This window comes from Canis lupus, chromosome 14 (genome assembly GCF_011100685.1).
Source record: "Canis lupus familiaris isolate Mischka breed German Shepherd chromosome 14, alternate assembly UU_Cfam_GSD_1.0, whole genome shotgun sequence".
NCBI classification, from domain to species: Eukaryota; Metazoa; Chordata; class Mammalia; order Carnivora; family Canidae; genus Canis; species Canis lupus.
In genome coordinates this window covers 34,256,743-34,282,322 of record NC_049235.1, presented here as the reverse complement: position 1 = coordinate 34,282,322, position 25,580 = coordinate 34,256,743, and the positions used below count along the sequence as shown (strand labels likewise).

At 35.3% G+C, this 25,580-nt stretch overlaps 1 protein-coding gene and 1 long non-coding RNA gene across 6 annotated transcripts in view; one reads left to right on the top strand and one right to left on the bottom strand.

Annotated features, from left to right (window-relative positions):
- The window catches only part of MACC1 (MET transcriptional regulator MACC1), an 82,038-nt gene that overhangs the window by 39,654 nt on the left and 16,804 nt on the right, over window positions 1-25,580 (top strand). For 3 of the 5 annotated variants that reach the window (XR_005369519.1, XM_038557061.1, XM_038557064.1), the window contains exons 2-3: window positions 21,108-21,230; window positions 22,686-24,724. Coding sequence is in view for 4 of the 5 variants with exons in the window: in XM_038557061.1 (XP_038412989.1) it covers window positions 21,108-21,230; window positions 22,686-24,724 (2,162 nt within the window). In the remaining variant the exon portion in view is untranslated. Of the gene's footprint in view, window positions 1-4,433; window positions 4,610-21,107; window positions 21,231-22,685; window positions 24,725-25,580 lie in introns of all 5 variants that reach the window. The other 2 variants (XM_038557062.1, XM_038557063.1) reach the window with 2 other exon arrangements.
- LOC111098789 lies at window positions 12,227-25,250 on the bottom strand. The gene is made up of 4 exons (XR_005369520.1): window positions 22,652-25,250; window positions 21,732-21,826; window positions 13,852-13,915; window positions 12,227-12,338 (listed from the first exon to the last, which is right to left on the bottom strand). It is a non-coding gene; the product is annotated as an uncharacterized LOC111098789 (long non-coding RNA).

Below are 25,580 nucleotides of genomic sequence, written 5' to 3'. Positions count from 1 at the left end.
TGGGACTTTACTTAGGGACTAGTTTAATTACTGCCAGGTTTTTCCCAGTCCTCCTGAAAGGAGATCAGACATTGCTTTGATCAATATCTTTTTGTCAGTGGTTTGCTTCTCTTCCCACCATACTGCATGCCTCAGGTATCTGATGCCCTCAGGAACCTCCAGATGTTGTAGTCTTCTTGAGGTTTCTTCGCTAATACCCACTCTTCAGACCCTTCTTTTAATTTCTCTATCTGGATGGGTCAGTGCCAGTCAGGAGGAAGACCTTCTGCCCTCAGGACCTTGCTATTTCAAGGTTTCACCACTAGAGAGTGATGTTTTCTTCTTATGATCCTTTAAATGGTTTATGTTGAAATGGATTTTGTTAAATAAATTTTTCCATAAATGAAATTGTCTATATATTCTAGTGAAAAAATAAGCCTGTATATTGTATGGAATAAAAATTGAAACATACAGTAAAAAAAATTTCTCCTGAAAGCCATGATATTAAGCCTACTACTAAATGATCAAAATTTGATTGAAACTTTTACTGCTTCAGTTGAAATTGAGTGTGAAGATTTGTGACTTTGAATTTTGCAGTTCAAATATGGGTTTTTTAACTTTCCATGGTCTATCTAGTTTTTCTGAAACCGTTGTGCATAATGCAGTTACATTTTACTTTCTTGGTTTTCATCTGGAGACATTTGTAAAATAAACCATGCCTCTAAGTTAATTAATTCCTCAGTTAATTCATTCCCCAGTTATTCCAAGTTAATTAATTCTTCAGTTAATTCATTCCCCAGTTTATTGATGGTACCTACACAAGAATATGTGCAGGTTTTTCTAAATGGACAAAAGAATTTGATATGTATAATCTTAAAAAATCAAAGTCTGGCCAACTTTTAATGCCCAAGAAAGAAAAACGAGTTGTCACTAAGATTCCACATAATCTTTATCTTAGCTATCTTTATTTAATATACAAAAAAATGCATGGCCACATGATTCTTTACTCAGAAGGTCAAAAAATTTAGCTCTACGGAGATTGTATTGGGATGAGGCAAGTGGCAGAACCAGTTGACAGCAAATCTGAGAAGAAAGGAGAGAAATTCCTTGCGGGATAGGCCTGGGAGGAGGAAGAAAGAGAAAATAGCGTTTGCTGCTTCATTGATTTTAAGAAAATCTCAGACTCTTTAATTTTTAACAAAATCCCAAATCACTCAACTCTTTTCAAGCACCACAATTTTAATGTTAAACCGATTTTGGGATTTATCTTCCTGTTGTGAAAAAAACAAACATTTGGAAGTCAGGGACCTAAAATCTGATATTGACCTCATAACCAACTAGGTTAAGTTTTTTTGGTAACTAATAATTTCAATGTTTTAATTTTCATATTTATAAAAGAAGACAACTGAAGTTGATCAGTATTTAAATACGCACCATGGAAAACCAAGTTCTGTGGAATGACTCCAGAGCTCCCCATTCAGTGAACAGGGCAGTAGCAAGGTGAGGGTAGTGAACTTTTATCTTCCTTCCTTTCAAACAGATGGGCTTTACTTTTATTTATTTCTTTTACAACTGTATTTCTTTAAGTTCTGGACAATATTTCCTTTAAAGAAATAGATTCTCCATGCATGAGAAAATTATGTTAGGAACTAATCAATTAAATTATTACTAAAGTCTTTTCAGTTCTAAGGATATGTTTTCTGTGATAATCAATGATAATATATATCACATACAACAGAAACATATATACATATACCAATACACACTGTTATATATTTATATATTACCTTTCCCCAATATGACTCGAAATATCTAATCATAAAAATATACACACAATAAAATTGAAAACAATTAACAATAGAAGCTAAGCCTCACATAATAATGACAAGGTATGGTTAGTTGGGATTGGAAGAGGAAATGACTTATATCAAACAAATCAAAGGTGGGAATATAGGGATATTACTGCAAATGTATAAAAGCCCAGCCTAAGCTTCCTTAGTAGCCAAAGGAAAATCCAAAGCATGAGGTGATGCAGTCTTTTAGTAAAAGAAAACATTAGGAGGAAGAAACTTTTCCTATCCCTAAACTCTGAAAATAATTTGCCATACAGGGCTTTATATGAGAACTCCACAGACAAATTCCCTGATTACAGTTTTACAAAAATATTTAGAAATTTCATATATGGTCACATCTCATCTGTACCATGAGTAAAAACCCAAGGAGGTCAGTGCTGAGCCATCACTCTATAAAGGCCATTTTGATAGGCTGGAGTAAAATGCTTTACTTTTTAATACTGTCTCTTGATTGAAAGTGATTTAGAGATAAGACTAGAAGAACTGTGTGTGTAAATGGTTCCTGTATCCTCTTTCAGTCCCAGCATGGCTTTTAAAGAAAAGATGTGGTAGGTGAGTTTAAATTCACATTGTGAAGACACACCCGAAAGGGAGGCTCTTGAACACAGCACAGTGATGTTTTGTGTAGAAGTAAAGTACCTGACATAGTCTTGCCTTCCTAGTTGCCTACTGAAGCTCTGCCACAAGAGCCCAGAGGTTTAGCTGGCTTGGCCATCACCCAAATGAGGCACAGTGAAAGAGGGAGAGCTACTTCAGAGTCTCTCTTTACTTCTGCCACGAGTTCAGTTTAAAATGGCTTTCCCTGGGTTACTTTAAAGAAAATTAAAAGGAGAGGACATGGGGGCGGGATTTGGTTGCACTGTTTTGGAGAATAGAAGGAGAGCTGGGTCCCTTGCTTCTGTCACCAGTGAACTACGTCCAAACCTGGCTTCCCTTTCAGAGATAAAACCCACTTAACGGTGTGGTTCCACAAATTCCTTATTTTTTAAATGTACCCCATTTCATTTTGGACAGAGTTGGAGTGTGGTGACAACAGACTGGATCTTGGTGATCACATCTTGACGATCCTTCCATTTTACAGATGGACACATGAGGCTCTCAGCAAGCAGAGTGTCACTGCAGTCACATAACTAGCTGGCCGCAAACCTAGAACTCGCTTCCAGATCTTGAGATTTCCCACCAGCATGCCATAATATCCAAAAAATTATTATAATAGTTAATGTTTGCTTTAAATATGTGTACTTGAAGGTGTGCGTGTGTTGTGTGTGTGTCTGCGCGCTTAAATCCATTCCTTTTTGTATAAAGATGGGAGATGTGGAGATGGTGACAGTATTGGCTCTTCGATTTCTGGCCCCTCACAGTTTTACTTTGTCATTCATGAGGTGAAAGAGGAAGAGAAAGAAGACAAACTTCCCCATGAGTCTGAGTTTACCTTCCTAATGACAAATTTATTTTCCCACATCACATTTTGCAAAGATATGAGAAGTGGACTTCCACAGCCCAGTTGGTCTGCTTTCCTGAGATTTGGGCAGTACAAAATTCCCTGAGTTTAGCCACAGCTTTTACAGGATATGTCTTATAAAACCTCATATGCTGATTTCTGAGAGAGCTTGCATCACTTACAATGACCATAATGGGATGTGACTTAGAAGAAAAAATGTGAATAAAAATTAAAGACAAAGTTGCATCTCATGACCATCATCTCAACCATTCTCACTTCTCCAAATTTCTTTCCAGTTTTTATCTGTAATGTATACATTTTTATACTTGCGATCATAGTTTATATAAACTTTCCAAATTAGCTTTTTCACTTAACCATACTATAAACAACTTCTTGTGTTGTTAGAAATTTTGTAAGTAGTTTTTAAAAAGATGACATTGTGCCCTCAGTTGATAGTTTATAATTTATTCAATTATTCATCTGTTATAGAACATTTGAGTTATTTGCAGTTTATTTTTCTATTATATATCATGCTCTGATAAGGAGTTTTATAAACTTAGCTGCCCTTCTTCCTTTTGAGTTATATTCCTGGGGAAAATATAAATTACTGAGAAGGGCTAAAAGAGTTTTAGGATTATGAATATACATTATCGAGGGACAGATTCTATTTTGTGGGGCCTGAAATTTATACAACTTGGGAAGGGGACCCTTTGAGAAAAATAATACAAATAGTAAACATAAATTTTTAGGGGCCTTCTCATTGCTTTGAAGGAACTCATCACACTAAGGGGCCATAAGCTCAACTTGTATCAACTTCATATTGTCAAAGATTTTCCATCAGATATTATATTAATTTTCAAATTCATAACTCAGATATGAGAACACTTTATCCCTGAATACTGTGTTTTGTGATTTAATTACGGTAGCCAGTATAACCTGGTTGCCTTTAAAACGGATAATTTGCTTTAGTGTGCATTTCCTTGCTTATTAGAAAGACCACATTCCTTATCTCTTGCTACATAATGAACTATCCCAAAACTTAGTGGCTCAAAATAAGCATTTTATTACATCTCACAATTTGATAGCTGTAAGATTCAGGTAGGGATTGGTTGGGTGGTTTTCTGCTCATCATTGTATGGACTGTGGTTCTTGGTTTGCAGATGATCTGGTCTGGAGGGTTCAAGGTGCCTTCACATTCATGTTTGGCACCTTGCAGGGACTGGCTAGGAGTTGGAGCTCCACTGGAACTGTCAACAAGAGCACCCATGTGTAATATCTCCACCAAGGTGGTCTCGGGGCAGTTGGATTTCTTACATGGCAGCTGATTTCACCCAGAGTAAGTTTCCTTCTTTCCTCCCTCCCTCCCTTCCTCTCTCCTTCTCTCCTTCTTCTTTCTCTCTCTCTCTCTTTCTTTTCCAGAGTAAGTTTTCAGAGAGACCTGAATACAAGGCTGCAAGATTTATTATGATCTACACTTGGCAATCACAGCAATCCCAGTTCCTCCTGGATTCTATTAGTCACGCAGATCACTAAGGCTAATAGAAAGTTGTAGGGATTCTCAATGAGAAGAGTAGCAAAGAATTGAACTACTTTATTTACCAAAGACTAAAAAACATTTCTTGATTGCTTACTTCTTGTATTAGTTATCTGTTCATGAACATCATATGTTGGAATTTGAACAGAATTATAAAGGTTTAAGTAAAACATTAATGGCTCCATGGCAGTAAGAAAACACAGATACTATTTTGTAATTTGCAAAAACTGGCTAAATGTGCCTTTATTAAAGTTGGAAAAATCAGATTTTTTTTAAATAGCAGGCTTAAACAAAATCACTAGTTTATAGAAATATATTATATATTACATATTGTATATTATATCCTTGTCTTCTATTTATATCTTATTTGTTTATCATTTTATTCCTTTGGTAAGATTATAAGAACAAGATGCCAGATTCTCACTGGCAAATTTAGATATAACCATTTTAAACAAATACTACAGAGAAATTGGCACAGAAGATAAAAGATGTTACAGCCATTCACCTATTTTCCTTCAGTTTCCCTTTTTTCCCTACTATGTTTTTCTATGTATGATAGGCTTCTGATACTCCACAGTTTTTATTGCCAGCAAAATTCCAGTTAGCTCTTGCTGATGTGATATCCTGGCAAGAGGCTGAGAAGTGAAGGAGATGCAAAGTGACTCACCTCTTATTTGTAGCTTTTGGGTCTCCATCCACAGCAGCTAAAGGCTATGGACTCCAGCATCCTCTGGCCATTCCAATTACCCATAATTCAGAATTCTTCCTTGGTTTCATGACCAGTGCCACATCAGATATCCTAGCATCTGCCAAGTGGTGCTCCTCTTGGCTCTGCCAGCACCTGTAAGCAGAGCCTGTTGGTAGCCTCAGCTCCAGGTGAGTGGTACCTGCCTGGCAAATCCAGTACCAGTTATAGAGGCCCCAGCTATGTTTTCAGATCAATGTGTAACACACCTTGAACCAGGTTCCTTACCTCCAGCTGAGGTGTGAAGGACCTTGTATGGTTTCTGTTTTCCTTACAGGACCTGTAGGTGCCGTGTTACTGCTAGTCATTTGTAGACATGGATAAAATGTCTAAGGAAGAATGTTTTGATTAGTGCAGCTGGCATGACAAAAAGAAAGGTGAGGGAGTCATTCAAGAAATATTGAAGCTTTCTTTTCTGAGTTTTTACTATCCTCCTTTGTTTATAGGCTTTGTGTCATAGTACCAGTTGTGTTTTGCAAGGGAAGACTGTATTTTCACAAAACAGAAAGCAAATATTATTGGGAGTAATACTCGTTTTTCTTGTCAGCGTCTAATTGAATTTTTAACAGAGAAATCACAGTAATATGTCCACTGATCATTCTGTCATTAACAGTTCCACAAGCAGGCTCTCAAAAATTAAAAAAAAAGGTGGGTTATTATTAGGAAAAAAAAAAAAAAGCTTGTGATTAACCCCACATACACACTTTTTTTTTTTAATTTTACAAAAACTAACAGATTTTGGCTTTGTTGCATTTGAAGAAATGAACTGCTCCAGAATTTTCATGCTTTAGAATGTAATCTCTGCAGTCTGTGGGAAGGGGAAAAGGCACTGCTAATTCCTTTTTAAACAAAAGAATCAACAGAATAATGTTTGTTTGTTAATGCCTTGACTCTCATATTCTTAGTTAGTTCTGCAAAATTTGATTTGAGCAAAAATTTTTTTTATTTATTGTCAAGATCCAGTAACGTTATGTTAGTGGTTTGTTAGTTTATTAGCCAATTTCTGGTTTCAGATACTACACAAATGCTAAATAGTAATTAAAATAGTAGGATCAAAATGTTTTGAATAAAGGAAAGTAAGTAGAAAACTTGAAAATTAAACATTTAATTTGGCATAATTGTAATTTTCTTTGATATTCAGCAAACAAAAATAATCTGGTATACATACATTTGAATAAACGTGAAATGTCCTGATTTATTTTTTACCATTTTAAGCCTTTTCCTTTGGCTATTAACTGTATATTTATCCTTCTATCTTTAAAGTACCACTTATTTATAGTTATTCTATGTCCTAGATGTCGTTATTTTATTAAATCACTTTGGAATACAAAAGACTGGTTCATGGGGGAGGCAAGTGGGGGGCAGTGAAAAGATAGTAAGATCATTAGGTTGCCAGTCCTGTAAGATGAAATGATTATTGGAATCAAGGGATTGGCATGAAATACTAATTTATGATAGAATTTTAAGAATTTAAGAAATTTTCTTTGTTCCCATTGTGGTTTCCTCTTCATCCTGTTTTACTCTAAATGTGTCCCTCTTTGGGAACAAACTATAATTTAATCACCATGGCCCATAAATTATGCAAAAAAATTTTTCATAAGAAGAGAACATATCTTGTTAAACATTGGAAAATAGACAAAAGGAAAATGAAAATCGGTATTAAGATTCTAACACGTCTTGATAGTACTTTAAAATGTTTGTCGGGGATCACTAGGTGGCTCAGAGGTTTAGCATCTGCCTTAGGCCTGGGGCGTGATCCTGGAGTCCCGGGATCGAGTCCCACATTGGGCTCCTACATGGAGCCTGCTTCTCCCTCTGCCTGTGTCTCTGCCTCTCTCTCTCTCTGTGTCTCTCATGAATAAATAAATATAATATTTTTTTAAAAATAAAATGTTTGTTGCAATCTTGTTTCCCTTTCTCTGATTTTCTAAAACATGGTAATAATAATTATATGCATTTGATTTTGGAACACATTTTAAGCTTTTCTGACTTACTGTAGTCTTATAACATACTTTACACTATTACATACTTCCAGCCAGATTATTTTTAACAGCTGCATAATATTCCAGTGAGATGATGTTTCTTAATTTATTCAATTTTGTCTACATTACAAGATATTTATATTAATTTACTTTGGCATTGAAATTGTGTAGTAATGAATATCTTTATGTATGATTAAACTATTATTATTTAGATTTCCTTAGGACTCTCTATAAACTCATTCCCTTTCTTCAAACAAAATAATCCAAATTCCTAAGTCAATCCTTAGATATTTTTATGTGAATCTCCTGAAAGTTTCCACATCATATTTTAATAATTCTCCCACTGGGACTGATCTTATATTTTCAGTATTTCTGGCTCCTGTTTATTTATTTTATTATTTTACCCACTTTTCTGTATGGTTTTAGATTTTTATGGTGTTCCATTCTGACCACAGCCATAATTTCACACATTGTTGATTAATATAATAATTTATATCTATTCTTAGTACAGGGAATAAATATTTTATATTTTTGGAAGTTTCCACTACCCCCACCACCCACCTCAGGAGTGTTCAAGAATCATTTAGAATGCTGTTGGTAAATGCTTCATCTTCCTTATATTGCAAAACTGAAAATTAACATCCCAATTATCAAGTTCCTTTGAGTACATAAGGATCAAAGACGCTTTTAGATTACAAGGAGAGGCAACAAAGGAACATGAGGAAGTAAGGAAGAAAAACAGCTGGAGGAGCCCATGAGCAAAACTTTCCTGAACTGATACCCCATTGTGGATGTAATAGGAGCTCTGGCCATAGGGTGGTAATTCTTGCAGGGGTTCCATCAGAAGCTCCCTACCCCAGGTCTTCTTCATCAAGGACTTTAGGAATATTGCCCACGGATCACTCTGCATATAGCATTAGGGAGTGTGCGCTCTGGAACAAGATTTGTGGGCTTTGGCTCCTGTCCCATTTACTCCCTAGAGTATGATGTTGGATAATTGAATTAATCTTTACGTACCCAAGTTTCCCCATCTGCCAAAAGAAGACAATAATATGGTGTATCCCCTAGCACAGCTGTGCTGATTAGAGGAGACAACAGCTACAAAATACTTGGATAGATGCTTGGCACAGAGGATGCCCAATGAGTGCTAGCTGTCCATAGTTGCTACAAATTTAATTTAATCTATACTAGACAGTCTTTTCCCTATTTCTGTCAGATTTCTCATGTTTTCAGTATCTTTATTTTCTATTACTATATTTTATTTGCAATGATTTAAAAATACTAAAAGTGAATTTTTCTCACTTTGTTCTGTTTTCATTCTCTTCCTTTGATAATTCAGCAGAATTTATTTTCTATTTCATTTTTATTCATAGTTAAAACCTATTTAAGGAATGTTTCTATTCCCTTCTGTATATTTTATAAGTACCATCTCATTTTTAGCTTGGACATCCAAACCAGTTTTAAGAATCTTCCTTATTTCTTGCCTCTTTTCCATGATTACATGTTGTTTTCATTTTAGTTTATGTCTGTCTGTGTGAGTTTGATTGGAATGCTCATTTTGGCTATTATTTGAATACCAAAAGATATATGCTAGAGAAATAAATGTTTTAATATCGTTTTATAAAAAGCTTATAAGAGATAAGTGGCTAGGATATTGATAGAATTTTAAAGAGCATTTTGTCTCTTATTAGTTCATTTATTATAATGGCAAACTGTAGGCCTGTGTACACATAAAATTTCTTGGTGATTCAGATTCGATTTTTCTACTTCTTAGAGAGGACCGATAACTATTTACCCTCTATGGTCTTAGTAGGAGGTTGAAGAGAAATATGATATGTGTTTAGAAATGTGGAATAGGGAATGTAAGGGAATATTGAAAATTTTATAAATCTAAGAGAAGGAAAAGAAAAATCAAAGCAAGTAAGTAAAATATGACATAAGATAGTAGAAATTGATGTGAGAAACAAAAGCAGAAGAAAAATCATTAAATTTCCTTACTATCTACAGCCCATTGACAAGTCCTTGAAATAGGCAGTGACCTTCCTCTAAGGACTCAACTGCCTTGATGTTAATACTTTGCAAAGGGCAAAAGGCAATCTTAGCCCAATCCCCAGGATCCTTTAAGTCTACTTTAACATATAAAAGTTCCTTTAGAAATTTCCTTTATCTCTAAGCCCCCAAGATCCATGTTGGCAATCATCCCCCAAAACATATGGCCCACCGATATATCTGAAAGGTCTCATGACTAAGGTTTTATTAGACAATAATAAATGATCCTTTCCCAATAATACCTAGTTCCCTCAAGGTTCTGGAAACCTTGTTTCCAAAATTCCTTAGAGACTTAGGCTATCCCTAATCCCTTCCCAACATGAAAGTCTATGAGGCTACTCCTCATGACCCCAGTGCAGCTCTTTCTGCCTACGGGTCCTGTCCCTGTGCTTTAATAAAATCACCTTTTTGCACCAAAGCCACCTCAAGAATTCTTTCATGGCTATCAGCTTCAAACCCTAACATCTTTTCCTACATCAGAAATGAGTAAAACTTGGGAGTTTTTAAGTGATTATAGAAGGATAGCACTCAACTACTTAAAGTTAGAGGTTAATAAAAAGCATAAATTCTTAAAAATCCAGCTATTTGATGTTTAAGGTGGCATATCTAACAACCAGAGGAGTTGAAATACAGCAATAGTAAAAGATATGCCAGGTAAATACTGTATTTCTTTGAATTTAAGATACCATACATTTTAAGGCACACTTATTTTATGTAATACCATAGTGAAAAAGTCAAAGCCAATTAAAATCTGACATCAGTTGCATATGCATCTTCTTTTCTAGAGATATTAAACTTACCTTTATATCTTAAAATTGTAGAATATGATAATGAAAAGAAAGTGGTATGGCAATACTAATATCACATGAAATAAATTTAGGTCAAAAAGTATTCAGGGATAAATAGAAACACAGAGGAAAATAAAGAGAAAATCCATTTTAAGGAAACATAGCCTTTGCATACTTGCATGGGCTTAACAACAAAGCCCTGAACCTTATAAAGCAAAAACTGACTGAATCACAAGACAATTTAACATCTTCAGAATTTTGTTTGAAAATTTTTTTCATATCACCAGCAGAAACTTATAAAACACCATTTATATAATAGTTATAAGCATAGAATATACTTGAACAACATAGTTTAAAAACTTCACCTAATAGACACAAAGGGACTCAGAAATTTCCTACCTGAATTTAGTAATTTGTCCTTTAATTTCAGACATTCTGTATTTCTATATTTCCAACCTTTTAATGAGAAAAGTGATAATGCATTATGTATCACCCCAAACCCTCAACTCCTTTCCTAAATATGTAACAAAAATAGTAAAGCAGACATACACATTAAATACCACACAGTTAATATAGTCATATAAAAACAAAAAAAAAATCAAAAACTCAATATTGCTTAGTGCCAGTAGCTTCAAGATGCAGGTCCTTTATATATACTATCTTGATTTTGAAATGGCTACTATTGTTCCAGTGTTCTCTTGGTTGGATTTGACATGAAACTTTTAAGTTTTCTTGATATTCTTTAGCTAAAAATTTTCCTTTGAGTTTAGGGGAAATAAATATTTTTTTTCCCTAGGAAGATAATTGGTCAAAATATTGTAATGAGGGATTCACATTTCTATAAAATTTATGTACTAAATACTAAGAAGCTTTTACTTGGAAAATGTTAATCAGAGAGATATTTTTTGGGATATACATGTGTAAGGGAAAGAGAGAGTGAGTGAATGCTAGAAAATGCCACCTGGAGCCCAAGAAAACTCTTCCTAAGCCACAGGTAGAACCTAGACTTATGCTAAAAGCAAGTTTTTACATTTTCTTAATATCTGGAAGTGTCTCCATCTAGATCTTATAATTCTCATAAAAAACAGGAGCCCTGAGCCCGGGTAAAGCAGTGTAAAGGAAAAAGCTTTTCTCCCTAACCTGGAGCAGAATTGGTCTTAGAAACAATTCCTAGGCTATCCCAGGAACGGCCATGCTACCCACAAGGAAGAGAGAGTCCTACAGTTTTCCTTTATCACCCTGATACCTCATGTCTAGTACAATGTCCTAATACATGTTTTTGCCTCTAGAAGAGTTGTCTTCTAGGGGTGGGGCATCTTGAGCTGCCATATATTTTATTATTTCCAGTAACATGTTTTCCTTACAAACAAAATGAAAACAAATATATTTTTATCACATCATGATTTCATGGCTCTCAATCTTCATTGTATATCAGAATCTCCTGAGAGTTTATGATACTGGGCTCCATCCCAGGATCTTGGGATTGGTTTGGGGCATCTACATATATATTTTTTTAAGTTGTGAAGTTGATTTTGATGAAGGAACCATTGAGAACCACCGTTGTACATTAAGCTGGTTAGGGCAAATGGTTAGGGAGCTGGCCAGAGCAAAATTCTAGAGGACCCTGACCTGGCACCAGGTGGTGCTGTGGACACAAGTTGAGCCTCCTGCCATTTTCCCCATCTGTTCGTGAGGAGCCCAAGGCTCCCACAAGGGTTTCAGCAGAGGGAAACACAACTCTTAAACCTGAGTATTACCCTTGTTTTTAAAGAAGGGGGGCATAGAGAGAAAGAGAGAGAAAGGGCTTGTTCTTGGAAAGGTTTGTAGTCTGTTTGGGCTGCTAAGGAGAGGGTTCCATTTTTCAGGCTGATTTAATGAAATAAAAAGGACAATGATGGAAAATTCTATTCACTCCATTCTGGATGATTTCCTTTGTGTTTAATTTGCTGTTCCCATTAGAATAATATCTGAAAGTAAAAAAATAAAACAGAATTTAAAACATTAAAATTAATCATTCTTGTACAGCTCAGATATATGTATTTGCTTCTCTTTCTCTTGATGGTTTCAAATATTTTAAAAATTTGTATAGAAAGAAGGAATTTACATTGAATATTTTACATCCTTCCTTGTGAGATCATGTGTTTATAGCCCTATATTTGTAATTACAGTGACTAACCATCCTGGTTTTCACTGAGCTGAGAAGTTTCAGATTTAACACTGAGTGGTCCTGGGTGAACCCAGATGGATGGTTGGTCTACCTACTTGTAACCTATATGTTCATTTGGGAAGCTGTGTTTTCCTGTTATTTATCCTTCTAAGTAGAACTCAACACCTCTCATTATTCAGTATAAACTTTTTTTTTTGCATCAGTGAGTCATATCGAGATTTCTGAAGATTATATGTAAGAACTAGATAGTAAGGTTAGCAATGGATACCTCTTAGTGTTTCATTGAGAATATTCTCATTAGTTACATCTTCCTATTCCCCATATCCCTTTTAGGCTGCAATCACCTGCAGTCCTAACTCTCTACCCCATCAGTTGGTTTCCATTCTTACATAGGAAAACTTTAGTTTCTTTTAACTTTTTTCTTTAGACTTCTTGTATACTCCATCACTACTTGATACTATCTTCAAATAAGTGAAATTTTGAAGATTTGTCTCTCAGAAAGGAAATGATCTTCTAGTTTCCAGTATTCTGAGAGCAGTGAAGTATTATTAATAACAAAAATATTTATTGTTTGACTAAATTGTGTGTATATATATAATCTGTCATATATATCTATAAAATTATCCATTTATCCATTCATCCATCTACCTGAATACATGTATTCACATAGGTACGCATATTAGAATTTTCTAGGTTTGTACTTTGATAAACACTCCCTACTTTGCACACTATTCCCAGTTTACAATTGACAAATAAAAACACAGTAAGTCCCTGGAACTTTAAAAATTAGACATGATAAATTGTGGAGAACTTAGGGGAAACTCTTGCTTTATGCATTGGATGATGTGGCATAGTGTTCCTTTTTAAAATCTACCAAACTTCATTCATGTGTTCTACCAAACTTCATTCATGTGTTCCATCTCACAGCAATTACCATGAACACTCTGTTCTCATTTAACAGCCACTGAACATTGACATTTGCTTTCTGTCAAGAAGGTAGACTTTGTCAGATGATATGTAGATGATTCACACCAGTGTTTAAGTTCAAAACAAGAAAGACTGTGGGTGTATACAAAATGTCTGTCAGAGGCTATGTTTCTCTTGGCAAAGAATATTGGGAATCTTATCACTAGTTCTGTCCACTAAGAGTGGGGCAAGTATTGGCTGAAAAACATTAGATTTTTGTTGAAAAGGGACTGATAAACTATAGTTGGGGAATAATATGGTGTTTTTAAATTATCTTTAAAGAGGTAAAAAAAGCATTTCAGACATTGAATACTCAGTTAAGCTAAAATGATGAAATTTCACAATACCTTTCCTCCTTTCTCTTTTCTCATATTCCTTAAGTATCTTTGTCAGTAGCCACTCTTACTCTTGCTAGAATCAACAGAATTGACATAAATGTGAGAAAATAAAACAAACAAGAACTATCATTTTAAACAGTAATTGGCATTAATTGGAGATTTGTGGTATTTAATCTGCACAACAGCTTTTTAAAATAAAACAACTTTATTGATATGTAATTCACTTACCACCACTGCAACTACTTAAAGTAGATACGTTTGCACTCTATCAATGAGAAAAAGTGATGCTCAGACCATTGTATTCATTTGTAACCTTTGTTTCAAACTTGTCTAATTTTAAAGCCTGTATTCTTTCTACTATACCCTAGTGCTTCTGTTGTCACAAGACCAGCACTCTTTTTGGCAGGAATAATGCAAATAATTGTTAAAATGTTCTATAGAGAGTGATGAAAAGGAGATTGAATTCCAAAATACAACTGGTCAGTAGTCATTTTTTTTTTCTCTTAGGAAGTAAGGTTAGAATCTCAAGCCATCTGAGGGAGAGCAACTCAAGCTTCTCAAGTGGGTCCAGTTGGAGAAATTGTTTCTATATTTTCAGGAATAACAGGAGGAAGAAATCAGAAGAAAAGAAAAGGAGACAGCTGGTTGTGTCACTTTTTATAGCCATTTGACTATTAAAGCAGTACTATGAAGATTGTGGGCTCGGTATATAATAATAAAAGTAACACATAGAAATACTTGCTGCTTTTCTTCTTCCTCTTCTTCTGCTTTTCCTTCTTTTTTACAGATGATAAATAAAATCACAGAAAGGTTTAGCAACTTTCTCAAGTTTATACCCAGGGTCTTAAAACAAGAGAATTCTAATTTCAAAGCCTGTATTCTCTGAACTTTCCCAAAATGCATTTACAAACAAACAATACTGCTGATAGGTGAAAAGCAGATCCCATGATGTTAAGTATTCTATAAAGTGGAGGAGTTTTGCAGTGTATGAAGCTTACAAGAAAACAAAGAATTAGGCTCAGGGCCTTGGAAAGGGTTGTGCAAGTGAGGGTCCTACAGGTTTAGCTTCATTAGCCACATTGTAAATCCCAACTCTGGTTCCATGCCTTTTGAATCGGTACCTTTTGAAAAATACAAGTCAGGAAGTTTTTTCTTGCACTGAAGGGTGCAAGAAAAAAAAAAAAAGGCTTAAGGTCACTGTTATGTAGCCAAAATTGTATCCAAGAACTTATGCAACAATTAAACTTGTTCTGTTACTATGAATAGGTTTTGCAGCTAATTTATCTTTGAAGGCTATCTAGGAGCATGCAAAACTTAAAGTTGAGAGACACATCACTGGGAATCTTATACGGCAACAGTGGGCATTTGATAACAAATTTATTAAATGTTTTCACAATGCAAGTACTAAATCCTTGTTCTGTGACTATAAGGTTAGTACTCATATGCTTTTGTGGGGGAGCAATAGCACAACCATGTTCTGAGGAACATTTCAGGCTATGTCACAGCTACCATATACAAAGGTAGAATTATCTTCTGTTTAAGGCCTACATTTGAGCTACTTGTCTCGATTTTTACAAGAGTGTGATTCTCATCTTTAACTTAGCTTATTGTTTGGGTCTTTTTTCATTCATTTTTATAAATTTATTTTTTATTCGTGTTCAATTTGCAACATATAGAATAACACCCAGTGCTCATCCCGTCAAGTGCCCACCTCAGTGCCCGTCACCCAGTCACCCCCACCCCCCCGCCCACGTCCCCATCCACCACCCCTAGTTCGTTTCCCAGAGTTAGGAGTCTTTCATGTTCTGTCTCCCTTTCTGATATTTCCCACTCATTTTTTCTCCTTTCCCCTTTATTCCCTTTAACTATTTTTTATATTCCCCAAATGAATGAGACCATATGTTTGTCCTTCTCCGGTTGTTTGGGTCTTAAAGAGAAAGTGCTGCTCTCTGTCCTCATCAAGAGCTAAAACATCTAACTCTATGAAGGTTGAGAAGTGGAAACAGTTGAAAGAAAGTAAATATGATGGGTTTTACTAGACCAAATGACCTATCCTGGCTTTTTCTAACCTAACATGTAGTCTTAGATCCATATCTGGATAATGAGGCAGATGGCTACTTAGCTGGACTCAATGCTTTCCATCTGATTTGACACAATTGCCCTTGGGCAAGATACCATCAGCGCACATCATGAAAGAGTTCCATGAGAGAAAACAGGTGTTGAACATAGAGTAAAGGGTGGGGTGAGGATGTTGTTCCCAGCAGTCCTGATGATGCTGGTGCTTCTGCTAAGTGATTTATTTGTATTGTATGATCACTGTGAGGCTTGTAACTAGCAATATTTTCCTTGCTGTGATCTCTTTGAGAAAGGGAGAGACAGATTTGTGGTTTATTCTTGGCCATATATGGAACTTAAAAGCATGGTATTCATAAAATTACTTATTTTGGGTTTCCTACCAGCTCTCTGTAAGTATCGCCCTAATCACTGGCTTGTGTTTTTAATTTTTTTAAATTTCTGAAGAATAATATGCACTTGCTTGTCATTTAAACACATTGTGTTGAGTATTTGTAAGCATTTTCAAATTCTTTTTACATTAAGGAAAGGAGTATGGGGGCGGGGAGCTGTGCACACAGCCCCCCCATCCTTAAAATGAATATCATTATGATGGCAAATTTTTATTATTAGTTTACAGGCCTGAGATATTCCTTTTAGTGTATCTACTTAGAGCCTTCATGTTTTCCCTTCCAGACTGAGGCTTCTGTGAAGGTTCCTTGGCTACATCATTAAACTAAACATAAAACAATTTCTGATCACTGTTTCTCTGTTCCTGATTTGTGTTCATTAATATGTTATCCTGAACAATTATCATAATTTTCCTGAACTTCAATACTATCATTGATGGAAGGGCAATAAGATACAAAGGAAGTGAGGAAGTGATAGACATATTAATGTGGTAATATTAACAAGATGGAATATTTTGAGTTACCAAGATTGAAAGCATCATAGAAATTATTGCGCATTACTAGTACTGCTTATAAAGTATCAGGGTCCCTGCTGCCCACCCCAAAGAATCTAATGAAGCCACTTTCCTTGGGGAAAAATTCCCTATCAGGTTTTTTGAATCTTTGATCATAATGACCAGAGATAACAAACTATTTAATTATTGGTTTATAGAATGTAAATTACTAATGAGAAAGTGCCACAAGCCCATCAGAAGGTGCTCTGGGGGTAACATCCAGTAAGGTCACACACACCATGGTAACATTAAATAAAATCATACCAGGTGAGAATCATCAGCTGATTATGGTTCCTTACCTTCTGAGAGGTATGAGCCTCTCAGACTATTTATTCCTTTATTTTTCTGTATATGTATTTATTTAAAGAATTTTAAAGTTTTCTTGAGAGAGAATGAGTGCAAGAAGAAACAGAGGGAGAGAGACAAGCAGACTCTGTGGTTGGGGGCTTGATGCAGGGCTCTAGGCAGGGCTCTACTCAGGCACTCTTGAACCCCCTCACCTATTTAACCCAACAAAGGAACACATTTTAAAGGAATAATTATTTTAAATGATACTGCTTCCCTGGCTACTCTTGCAAACATTCTTCTCCCCACCCTCCTAAAATTTTCTGGGGTCTTGGCTAAGTTGTATAGTTGGTAAATATTCCCAGTTGCTTAAGGTCTAGTTTAAACAGTAAAATAAATGAAGAACAAAACTTTGTTCATTGTGGGGTTTTTTTTTTTTTGAGAAAAAAATAATGGATCATGTAGGATCAGAATAAGTGTACTAAAAAGACATGTTTGACAAGAATATGTCCCCAATTAAATGAGTAGTCAGCTGCTCTTTTCCCACTTATTCATTTTAGCCAAGACTGACTCATGCTTCTTTAGACAAAATTTTAAAAATTCCCTTTTGGGAAAGCAATTGCCATTGAGCATGACATTTAATTGTAAGAAAACACAGGGAAATGACAAATATGGCTAGTGCTATTTGCACCTGTGTAAACAAGCAATGCCCTCCGCCCAAGGCCCCCACCATGGGCCTTTCAGTCAAAGGTTTTTCCTGTATACCACATCTCTTTCCTGTATTCATAGAAAAAAATTCATATTTAGGGTGAAGTCCTGCGAGATTGTGTGTGTGTGTAAACAAAAAGAATCAGAGAGGGAGGATTTGTTGGGGGATAGTGAGAACAGCCAGAGAATAAGGAGAAATCTATTAGGCCAAGAAAAGAACTTAGCGTGGTGGTTTTCAGAATGCGGTTCTCAAAATTTTGCCCCTTTCTGTTAACTCAGAACCACAACATCACATCACTTTGCCACTTTGTTAGAAATGCAAAACCTCAGATGGAATCCCAGACTTTCCGGATCAGAAACACAGAGTGGGTCCAGCAAAACCGTCTTTGAACAAACCCTCCAGGTGATTCTAGTACCACTGATGTTTAGAACCACTGGCATGATCTGCTTGGGTGACTGGAGAAGAAGGCTACTCCACAAAGAATTCTAGCTGACAACCACCTGTACCTTTGTTTCTGAAACGTTATGACCCTCCAGGACCACAACTGTGTAACTCATCATTCTGATTCTTATGTTGCTGAGAACTTCTAAATGCATTTCACTGGGTTACAAATATTTTTTTACATCAAGGACCATTAGCCTCAAAGGAATCCTAGATATAATTTGTTCCTTTCTGCTCTTTCCCCCACAAGAAATTAAGGAGTTTTAGGGAGCTTTCTGTCTAAATTGATTTTCCATTAAAAATACACTTTTAGGGCAGCCTGGCTGGCTCAGCGGTTTGGCTCCGCCTTGGGCCCAGCTCGTGATCCTGGAGACCCCCGGGGTTGGGTCCCACGTCGGGCTTCCTTCATGGAGCCTGCCTCTCCTTCTGCCTGTGTCTCTGCCTCTCTGTCTCTCTGTTTCTCATGAGTGGATAGGTGAAATCTTTAAAAATGCACTTTTATCTTTTTGAAAAATACTTTTTCATTTAAACATTTTTATTCATTTTAATTTGATTTGCTTAATTTTGCTCAAGGATGTGTATTTAATTTTCCGTCCTAAAGTTTTGGATACATATGGCATGCCAAGGGCTTTAGTTTTGGACATTAAATTTGGTAAAATCAACCACAAAATTTGAGGATCTGCCAGGAAACTTGACGTTTAAGTACAAATTGCATATTGCAAAATTTGGCTTTTCACCCAAACTTCCCATCTCGTTTCACATAGCAGAGGAAAAAATTGCTATTTCACCATTTGAATTTTTAAAGTATGCCACATAAGGGATAATTTTTGCATTTGTTTATTCGTTATGTATGGAAAACATGTTTTCCCCACTTCTTTTCCTTTTTTCCCCTTTCCTCTTCTCTCCTTGTTAATTTTGTTCTTTACTTCTTGATACCAAAAAAAAAAAAAAAAAAGGCTTTTGGTTTCTTTAAAAAATAGAATAGATGTCTTTGAAATAAAATGTCAAGAACTTGGAAGAAGAGTATGACAAGAAGAATCAAAGGCGAAAGAGGTACAGTTAACACCTAAAGGAGAAAAAGAACTAAAAGTTTAGCATGACTGGTAGTTTGAACTAGAAAGTAGGATACTCTCAGAATATAGGGTTGAGAACCTTGAGTCTGAGATGGGGTATATGGCATCCTGAGTCATGCATGGGCTGTATAGAGTAGCTGTAACGTTCATGAGGAATTATTTCTGGGTCAGTCACTCACCAGCTATTTGACCTTGTAGGTTAGTTATGTCCTGTTGCTGAGATTCATTTTTCTACTCTGTAAAATCTTACTGAAAACATCTATTTTTCAGGATTGTCATGGGACAAAGAAAACATATATGTAAAGAAGGCTGAGTCTCAGCAATGGGACGCTTACTGTTAGTATGTACTGATGCTTTTAGTTGTAATTCATGTTTTCATAATTACATGGAACTTCACTGAATTAAAACGCCATATTTACTTATCCATTCATATGCCAAAGAATTCTAGTGTTTTGTTAATATAATATAATGCATATCTGTGTATATCTTTTCTGACATACATGTACATGGTTTTACTAGAACAAATAATTGAGATTGGAATTGCTGGGTACTAGAGTATAAGCATCTTTCCTAGATAATGCCAGATTGATTTTTAAGTAGTTATACCAATTAACACTTTTTTTAAATTATTAAGTGGGCTCCACACCAAGCATGGAGCCCAGTGTGAGGTCTGAACTCAGGACCACAAGATCAAGACCTCAGCTGAGATCAAGAATCAGATTCTTGGAACGCCTCTCTCTCTGTGTGTCTCATGAATAAATGAAAAAAATCTTAAAAATAAAAAAAATAATCAGATTTTTAACTAACTGAGCCACCCAGGCATCCCTGATTTGTTGAAGTCTTTTAGAATCCAGTCATTTTTTTTTCTTTTTCAGTCATGTAATGGAAATATCTTCTCCCATTTTTTTTTGGTTTATGTTTTACTTTTTGTAAATGATGTCCTTTGATCTATAGGATTTCTCATTCTTCTTTAATATGGTTTACATTTTGTACTTGTGCTTTGCTTAAGAAATTCTTCTCAGAAAGCATAAAGGTAATTTCTTAGATTTTAAAGTTTTGCCTTTTTAGTCTTTAAATCTCTTAGAATTGATTTTTGTGTATAATCAATGTAATACTTTTAAGCATGGACAACCAATTGTATCTTCATTCAAATTATTGAATAATCAATCCATCATTTCTATACTGCTCTGTGTGGCAAATTCTGTCATATATCAAGTTTTCATGTTTCTATATAAATTTAACATAGCTTAAGGAATTACGAACACATACATATATGTGATATGTTGTGATTTCTCTTGGAACTGCAATGAATGTATAAAAGAATTTAGGGGAGAATTTCCAGTTTTGTGAATGTTTGTTTTCCAGTCACCAAACAGGAATTTCCTGTTTATTGTAGTTTCAACTTACTATTCTTTTTTGTTATCCTTGGGATTTTCATTACTTTTTTTATAGGATCAGTAATACATTCTAGTTTTGCTTGTTAGTATTAATTCAGAATGTGAGTATTTTTCAGTGAAGTGCTAATAATGCATATTTTAGGATATCTAGTCCAACATCCCAATAGAAGTAGGGGATCAATTAGAGTATTTTTATACTCTATTCTATAGAATTCTATAGAATAGTATACTTCTATACTCTGCAGTTTTCTACTTAAGTATGTGTGAATACTTTAAGTATGGTTTCTCTGCCAACCTGTATGTGTATGCTTATACAATTTGTTATTTACTTATTTATTTTGTAGGTGGAAAAATGATAACCAGTGAAAAAGCCCAACTTTGGCTAGGAGGAATTTCACAAAGTAGATCTGAAGGAAATTTGTTTGACATGGAGGCTCAGAAATCCTCAAGAAAATTCCATATTACAGGTATGAGAACTTATAACATGTAATTTTTTTACCCGTCACCGATAACTATTGGAGGGCTACCTCTGAAAAGAGCTACAGAAGAATTAAAACTACAAAATTATAAACTTATTGTAGAAATACTTACACTATTATTAAAAAGATGAACAAAATAAAATAGCATAGCCACCTGATTACATAAACCTTAGGAGAAGGCAAAAATTCATTATTAAGTGAATGATATATGCAGTAAATATAATGAATTTTGGGGTTAAAGATATCTTAGAGTTTGGAGTCGGTAAGAAATCTTCATGAAGAAACCTTCATAAAAGAATTGAATTGATCCTGAGAGGAAAAGTAAGTTTTACGAGAGTTAGATGAAACCATATTGAAGAAACATGGAAATGAGAAATGCAACTTTTATTTTTCAAATACATCTTCTAACTTTTAATATGTGATGCTTAAAACTCATTTCAAATAAGATATAGTTCTATACATATTAAATAAAAAACTCTGACAGTTTACTTGAATTTCTTCTTCAATTTTGGCTGGCCAGTTTGGCTTTTGTTTTCATGAAAGCAGTACCAGTTTCACAAAGTTCTCAGAATCAATACCAGTATCTGTTGAGAAATGACCAAGGATTAGTTGCCCTAAACATTAAAAAATCACTAATATTTGTGAGATATATAGTCATGTATTGCTGATTCTTAAAATATTCACTTGTCAAAGTAATAACATGTTTTCATTTCATAGAGGTAAGCCTGTTCTTTGTCATTTTAAACTCGGAAAAGCTCAATGAATTCTTTCAAGTAGTAAATCTAATGGTGATCTATTTTTCAATGTTCATTTTCTTGAAATTTATGTTATTAAAATTTATCAGCATAAAGCTAGCAGGAAATAGTTTAAGAAATGCATTACTGTCTAATTGGCATATTGTCTCTTGGCATATTGTTTTTTAAAAATTATTTTAGCTATTAACAGATGCTTTATTTGATTTTTTTACATGTGGACTATTATCAGGAAAGAAAAACATTAAATGAACAATCTACATATAATGAGACTGACTAGTGTTTAGAAAAATTTGGATAGTTGACTGAATTATTCTGTTTGTTCAGAGGTTTTCTTTTGTGGAAATGAAATATAAAACAATAAGGCATAAGTATATGTAGTCTGGGTAATTTTCAAGGAAATGTGTTCAAATGATTATTATCTGAATTTTTGAACACTTACTTGTAAATGACAGTGTCCTATGACAAAATAACATTAAACATGGACAAAATAAACTGGTAGAACAGTTTCTCTTCCCTTATAACATGACAATTTGAGAAAATTTAACATTAATTTTGTAGTAGCTATTAGACTGATGATCAAAAAGCAAAATAAAAAGTCTTGAAGTTTTAAGCTATAAGAACTAGTCTTGCTTATATCTCAGAATGTTACCTCACCTTTGTTTTGCTTTATTTTTGTCTAAATAACAAGAACGTCCAGACCCAGGATTTCTTCTCAATTGGTCAGATCGTCTCACACGTCAAGGCAATAATGTTTCCAAGGCTACAAATCCATTTTGGAATGAACTGTCTGCTTCTAACCCATTTTTGGATGACATAACTCAGCTAAGAAATAACCAGAAGAGAGATAATATTTCCATCTTGAAGGAAGATCCTTTTATTTTTTTTAGAGAAATAGAAACTGGAAATTCTTTTGATTCTTCTGGTGATGAACTAGATGTGCATCAGTTGCTTAGGCAGTCTTCTGCACAGACATCTGGAAGATCTAAAAGTGTTTCAGAACTTTTGGACATTTTAGATGGCACAGCACATGGCCATCAGAATATACATAACTCTGGCCAGATACTGGAACAAGACTTAGAATGGCTTCAGGATGATAGGGAGGCTTATAAAATGGCTTGGTTAAGTCAACGCCAGCTGGCCCGTTCCTGCTTGGATTTGAATATAATTAATCAGAGTCCTGGATGGGCCCAAACACAAGTTGCAGAGACTGTGATAGTTTGTAAATTAAGCCACCAAGGAGGGTCAGTACAATTACCTGAATCAGATATCACTGTTCATGTGCCCCAAGGCCATGTAGCCGTGGGAGACTTCCAAGAGGTGTCTCTAAGGGCATTCCTTGAACCTCCACAAATGCTTAACCATGATCTTTCATGCACTGTAAGCCCACTGTTGGAAATCATGTTAGGCAACCTTAACACAATGGAAGCCATTTTGCTGGAGATGAAAATAGGGGCTGAAGTGAGAAAGGATCCTTTCAGCCAAGTCATGACAGAAATGGTGTGTTTACACAGCCCGAGTAAAGAAGGCCCTTTCAAAGTGTTGAACAACTGCTATATTTATAAGGACATCATCCAAGTCAAGCTAATAGACTTGAGCCAGGTGATGTATCTCGTGGTTGCTGCACAAATTAAAGCTACTCGGTCACCAGCTGCCACCGTTTGGGATTGTATCCACAAAACCATGTCAGTAGGGATTTATGGGCCCAGATATATTCATCCCAGTTTCACAGCTATTTTCATAGTTTGTGGACACAGTTATATGCCAGGAAAGCTTACAATCTCAGATATAAAGAAAGGTGGAAAAAATACATCTCCAGTTGTGTTTCACCTCTGGGGGAAGCATTCGTTCTTACTTGACAAGCCACAAGATTTAAATATTTCTGTTTTTTCATGTGATCCTGATTTTGAAGTAAAGGCAGGAGAAAGGAAAGAAATTAAACAAAAGCAGTTGCTAGCAGGTGAAGTAGTTAATCAACAATTTTTATTTTCCTTAATTGACTCCAGAGAAATGCACTTGTGTGTTTTCCGTGTTCAGATGGAGCCTCCTGATGGTAAAGCAGTGACACAGTTCTTTGTCACTACACCTGATCCAGCTCCCAACCTGAAAAGATTCTCAAATCTGCCAGGTGATTTGCAGGAAGAGAAGAAAATCAAGTCTGCTCCATTATTACCAAAAGTGTGTGTTAAATATCCCACATTTCAAGACAAAAATATGAACTTTAACAACTATGGAGTAACCCTGAAGACAGTGCTAAGGCAAAAAAAGAGTGACTACTTACTTGAATATTTCAAAGGGGACACAGTAGCTCTTCTTGGAGAGGGTAAGGTAAAAGCCATTGGGCAGTCCAGAGTGAAAGAATGGTATGTAGGAGTCCTCAGAGGTAAGGTTGGACTTATACATTGCAAAAATGTCAAGGTGATTGCAAAAGAACAAGTCATATCTATGTCAGATAATGTCTTCACAACCAGAAATCTTCTTGAGCAAATTACCCTACCTTTCAAAAAACTGACTTACATCTACTCAGTTGTATTGACTTTGGTTTCAGAAAAAGTTTATGATTGGAAAGTTTTAGCTGATGTCTTGGGTTACTCACATCAGGCACTAGAAGATTTTGATCAAATACAAGCAGACAAAGAATCAGAAAAAGTTTCTTATATTGTAAAGAAGTTAAAGGAAGATTGCCATGCAGATAAAAATACCAGGAAGTTTCTTTACGAACTTACTGTGGTGAGTATTGCTTGATCACAGTAATTTGTTTACCATAGAGAACTTTATTAACTTGGGAATATTTATAGAAACATGTGACAGAAGTTAAAAAATTCTCAGCAGGCTCAAATAAACTGAGTCACTTTATAGCAAATACAGTGATTTTCTTACAAGATCATATAATTGATTTCTTAGTTTTAATATTCAAGTGTGATTTTCCCAGAAACTAGGCTCCTGAGGATCATGTTTCAAAGGCACATTAAAGATTCTGTTTGTGCTAGAGTACAGCAGTTAAGAGATCTCTTCTCCTCCTCTGTCAAGTAGTTGAATAGCTTTTAAAATATCAGAGCAGCTTCAATAACATGGAAGTAAATAATACTAAATTGCTGAGGTGCCTGGATGGCTCAGTTGGTTAAGCATAGGACTCTTGGTTTTTGGCTCAGGTCATGATCTCGGGGCAGTGAGATTGAGCCCTTGTGGGATTGAGCCCAGAGTGGGGCTGCATGCTCAGTAGTCTGCTTGATTCTCTCCCTCTGCACCTCCCTCCTCATACCCTCTCACACTCTCTCTCTAGAGTGTCTGGGTGGCTCAGTTGATTAAATGTCTGACTCTTGATTTTGGATCAGGTCATGATCTTAGGGTCCTGGGATCAAGCCTCATGTTGAGCTCTGCCCTCTGCATGGAATCTGCTTGAGATTCTCTCTTTCTCTCTCCCTCTGCTCCTCCCCACCTGCTCTCTCAATCTCTCTAAAAATAAATAAAAACATCTTTTTTTTTTTGAAAGGCAAACTGAAACAAGATTGATTAACTTGTCCATTCTTGTAGGTCCACTATTTAGAGGTTTTTTTGTTTTTTTTTTTTTTTTTTTTTTTACTTC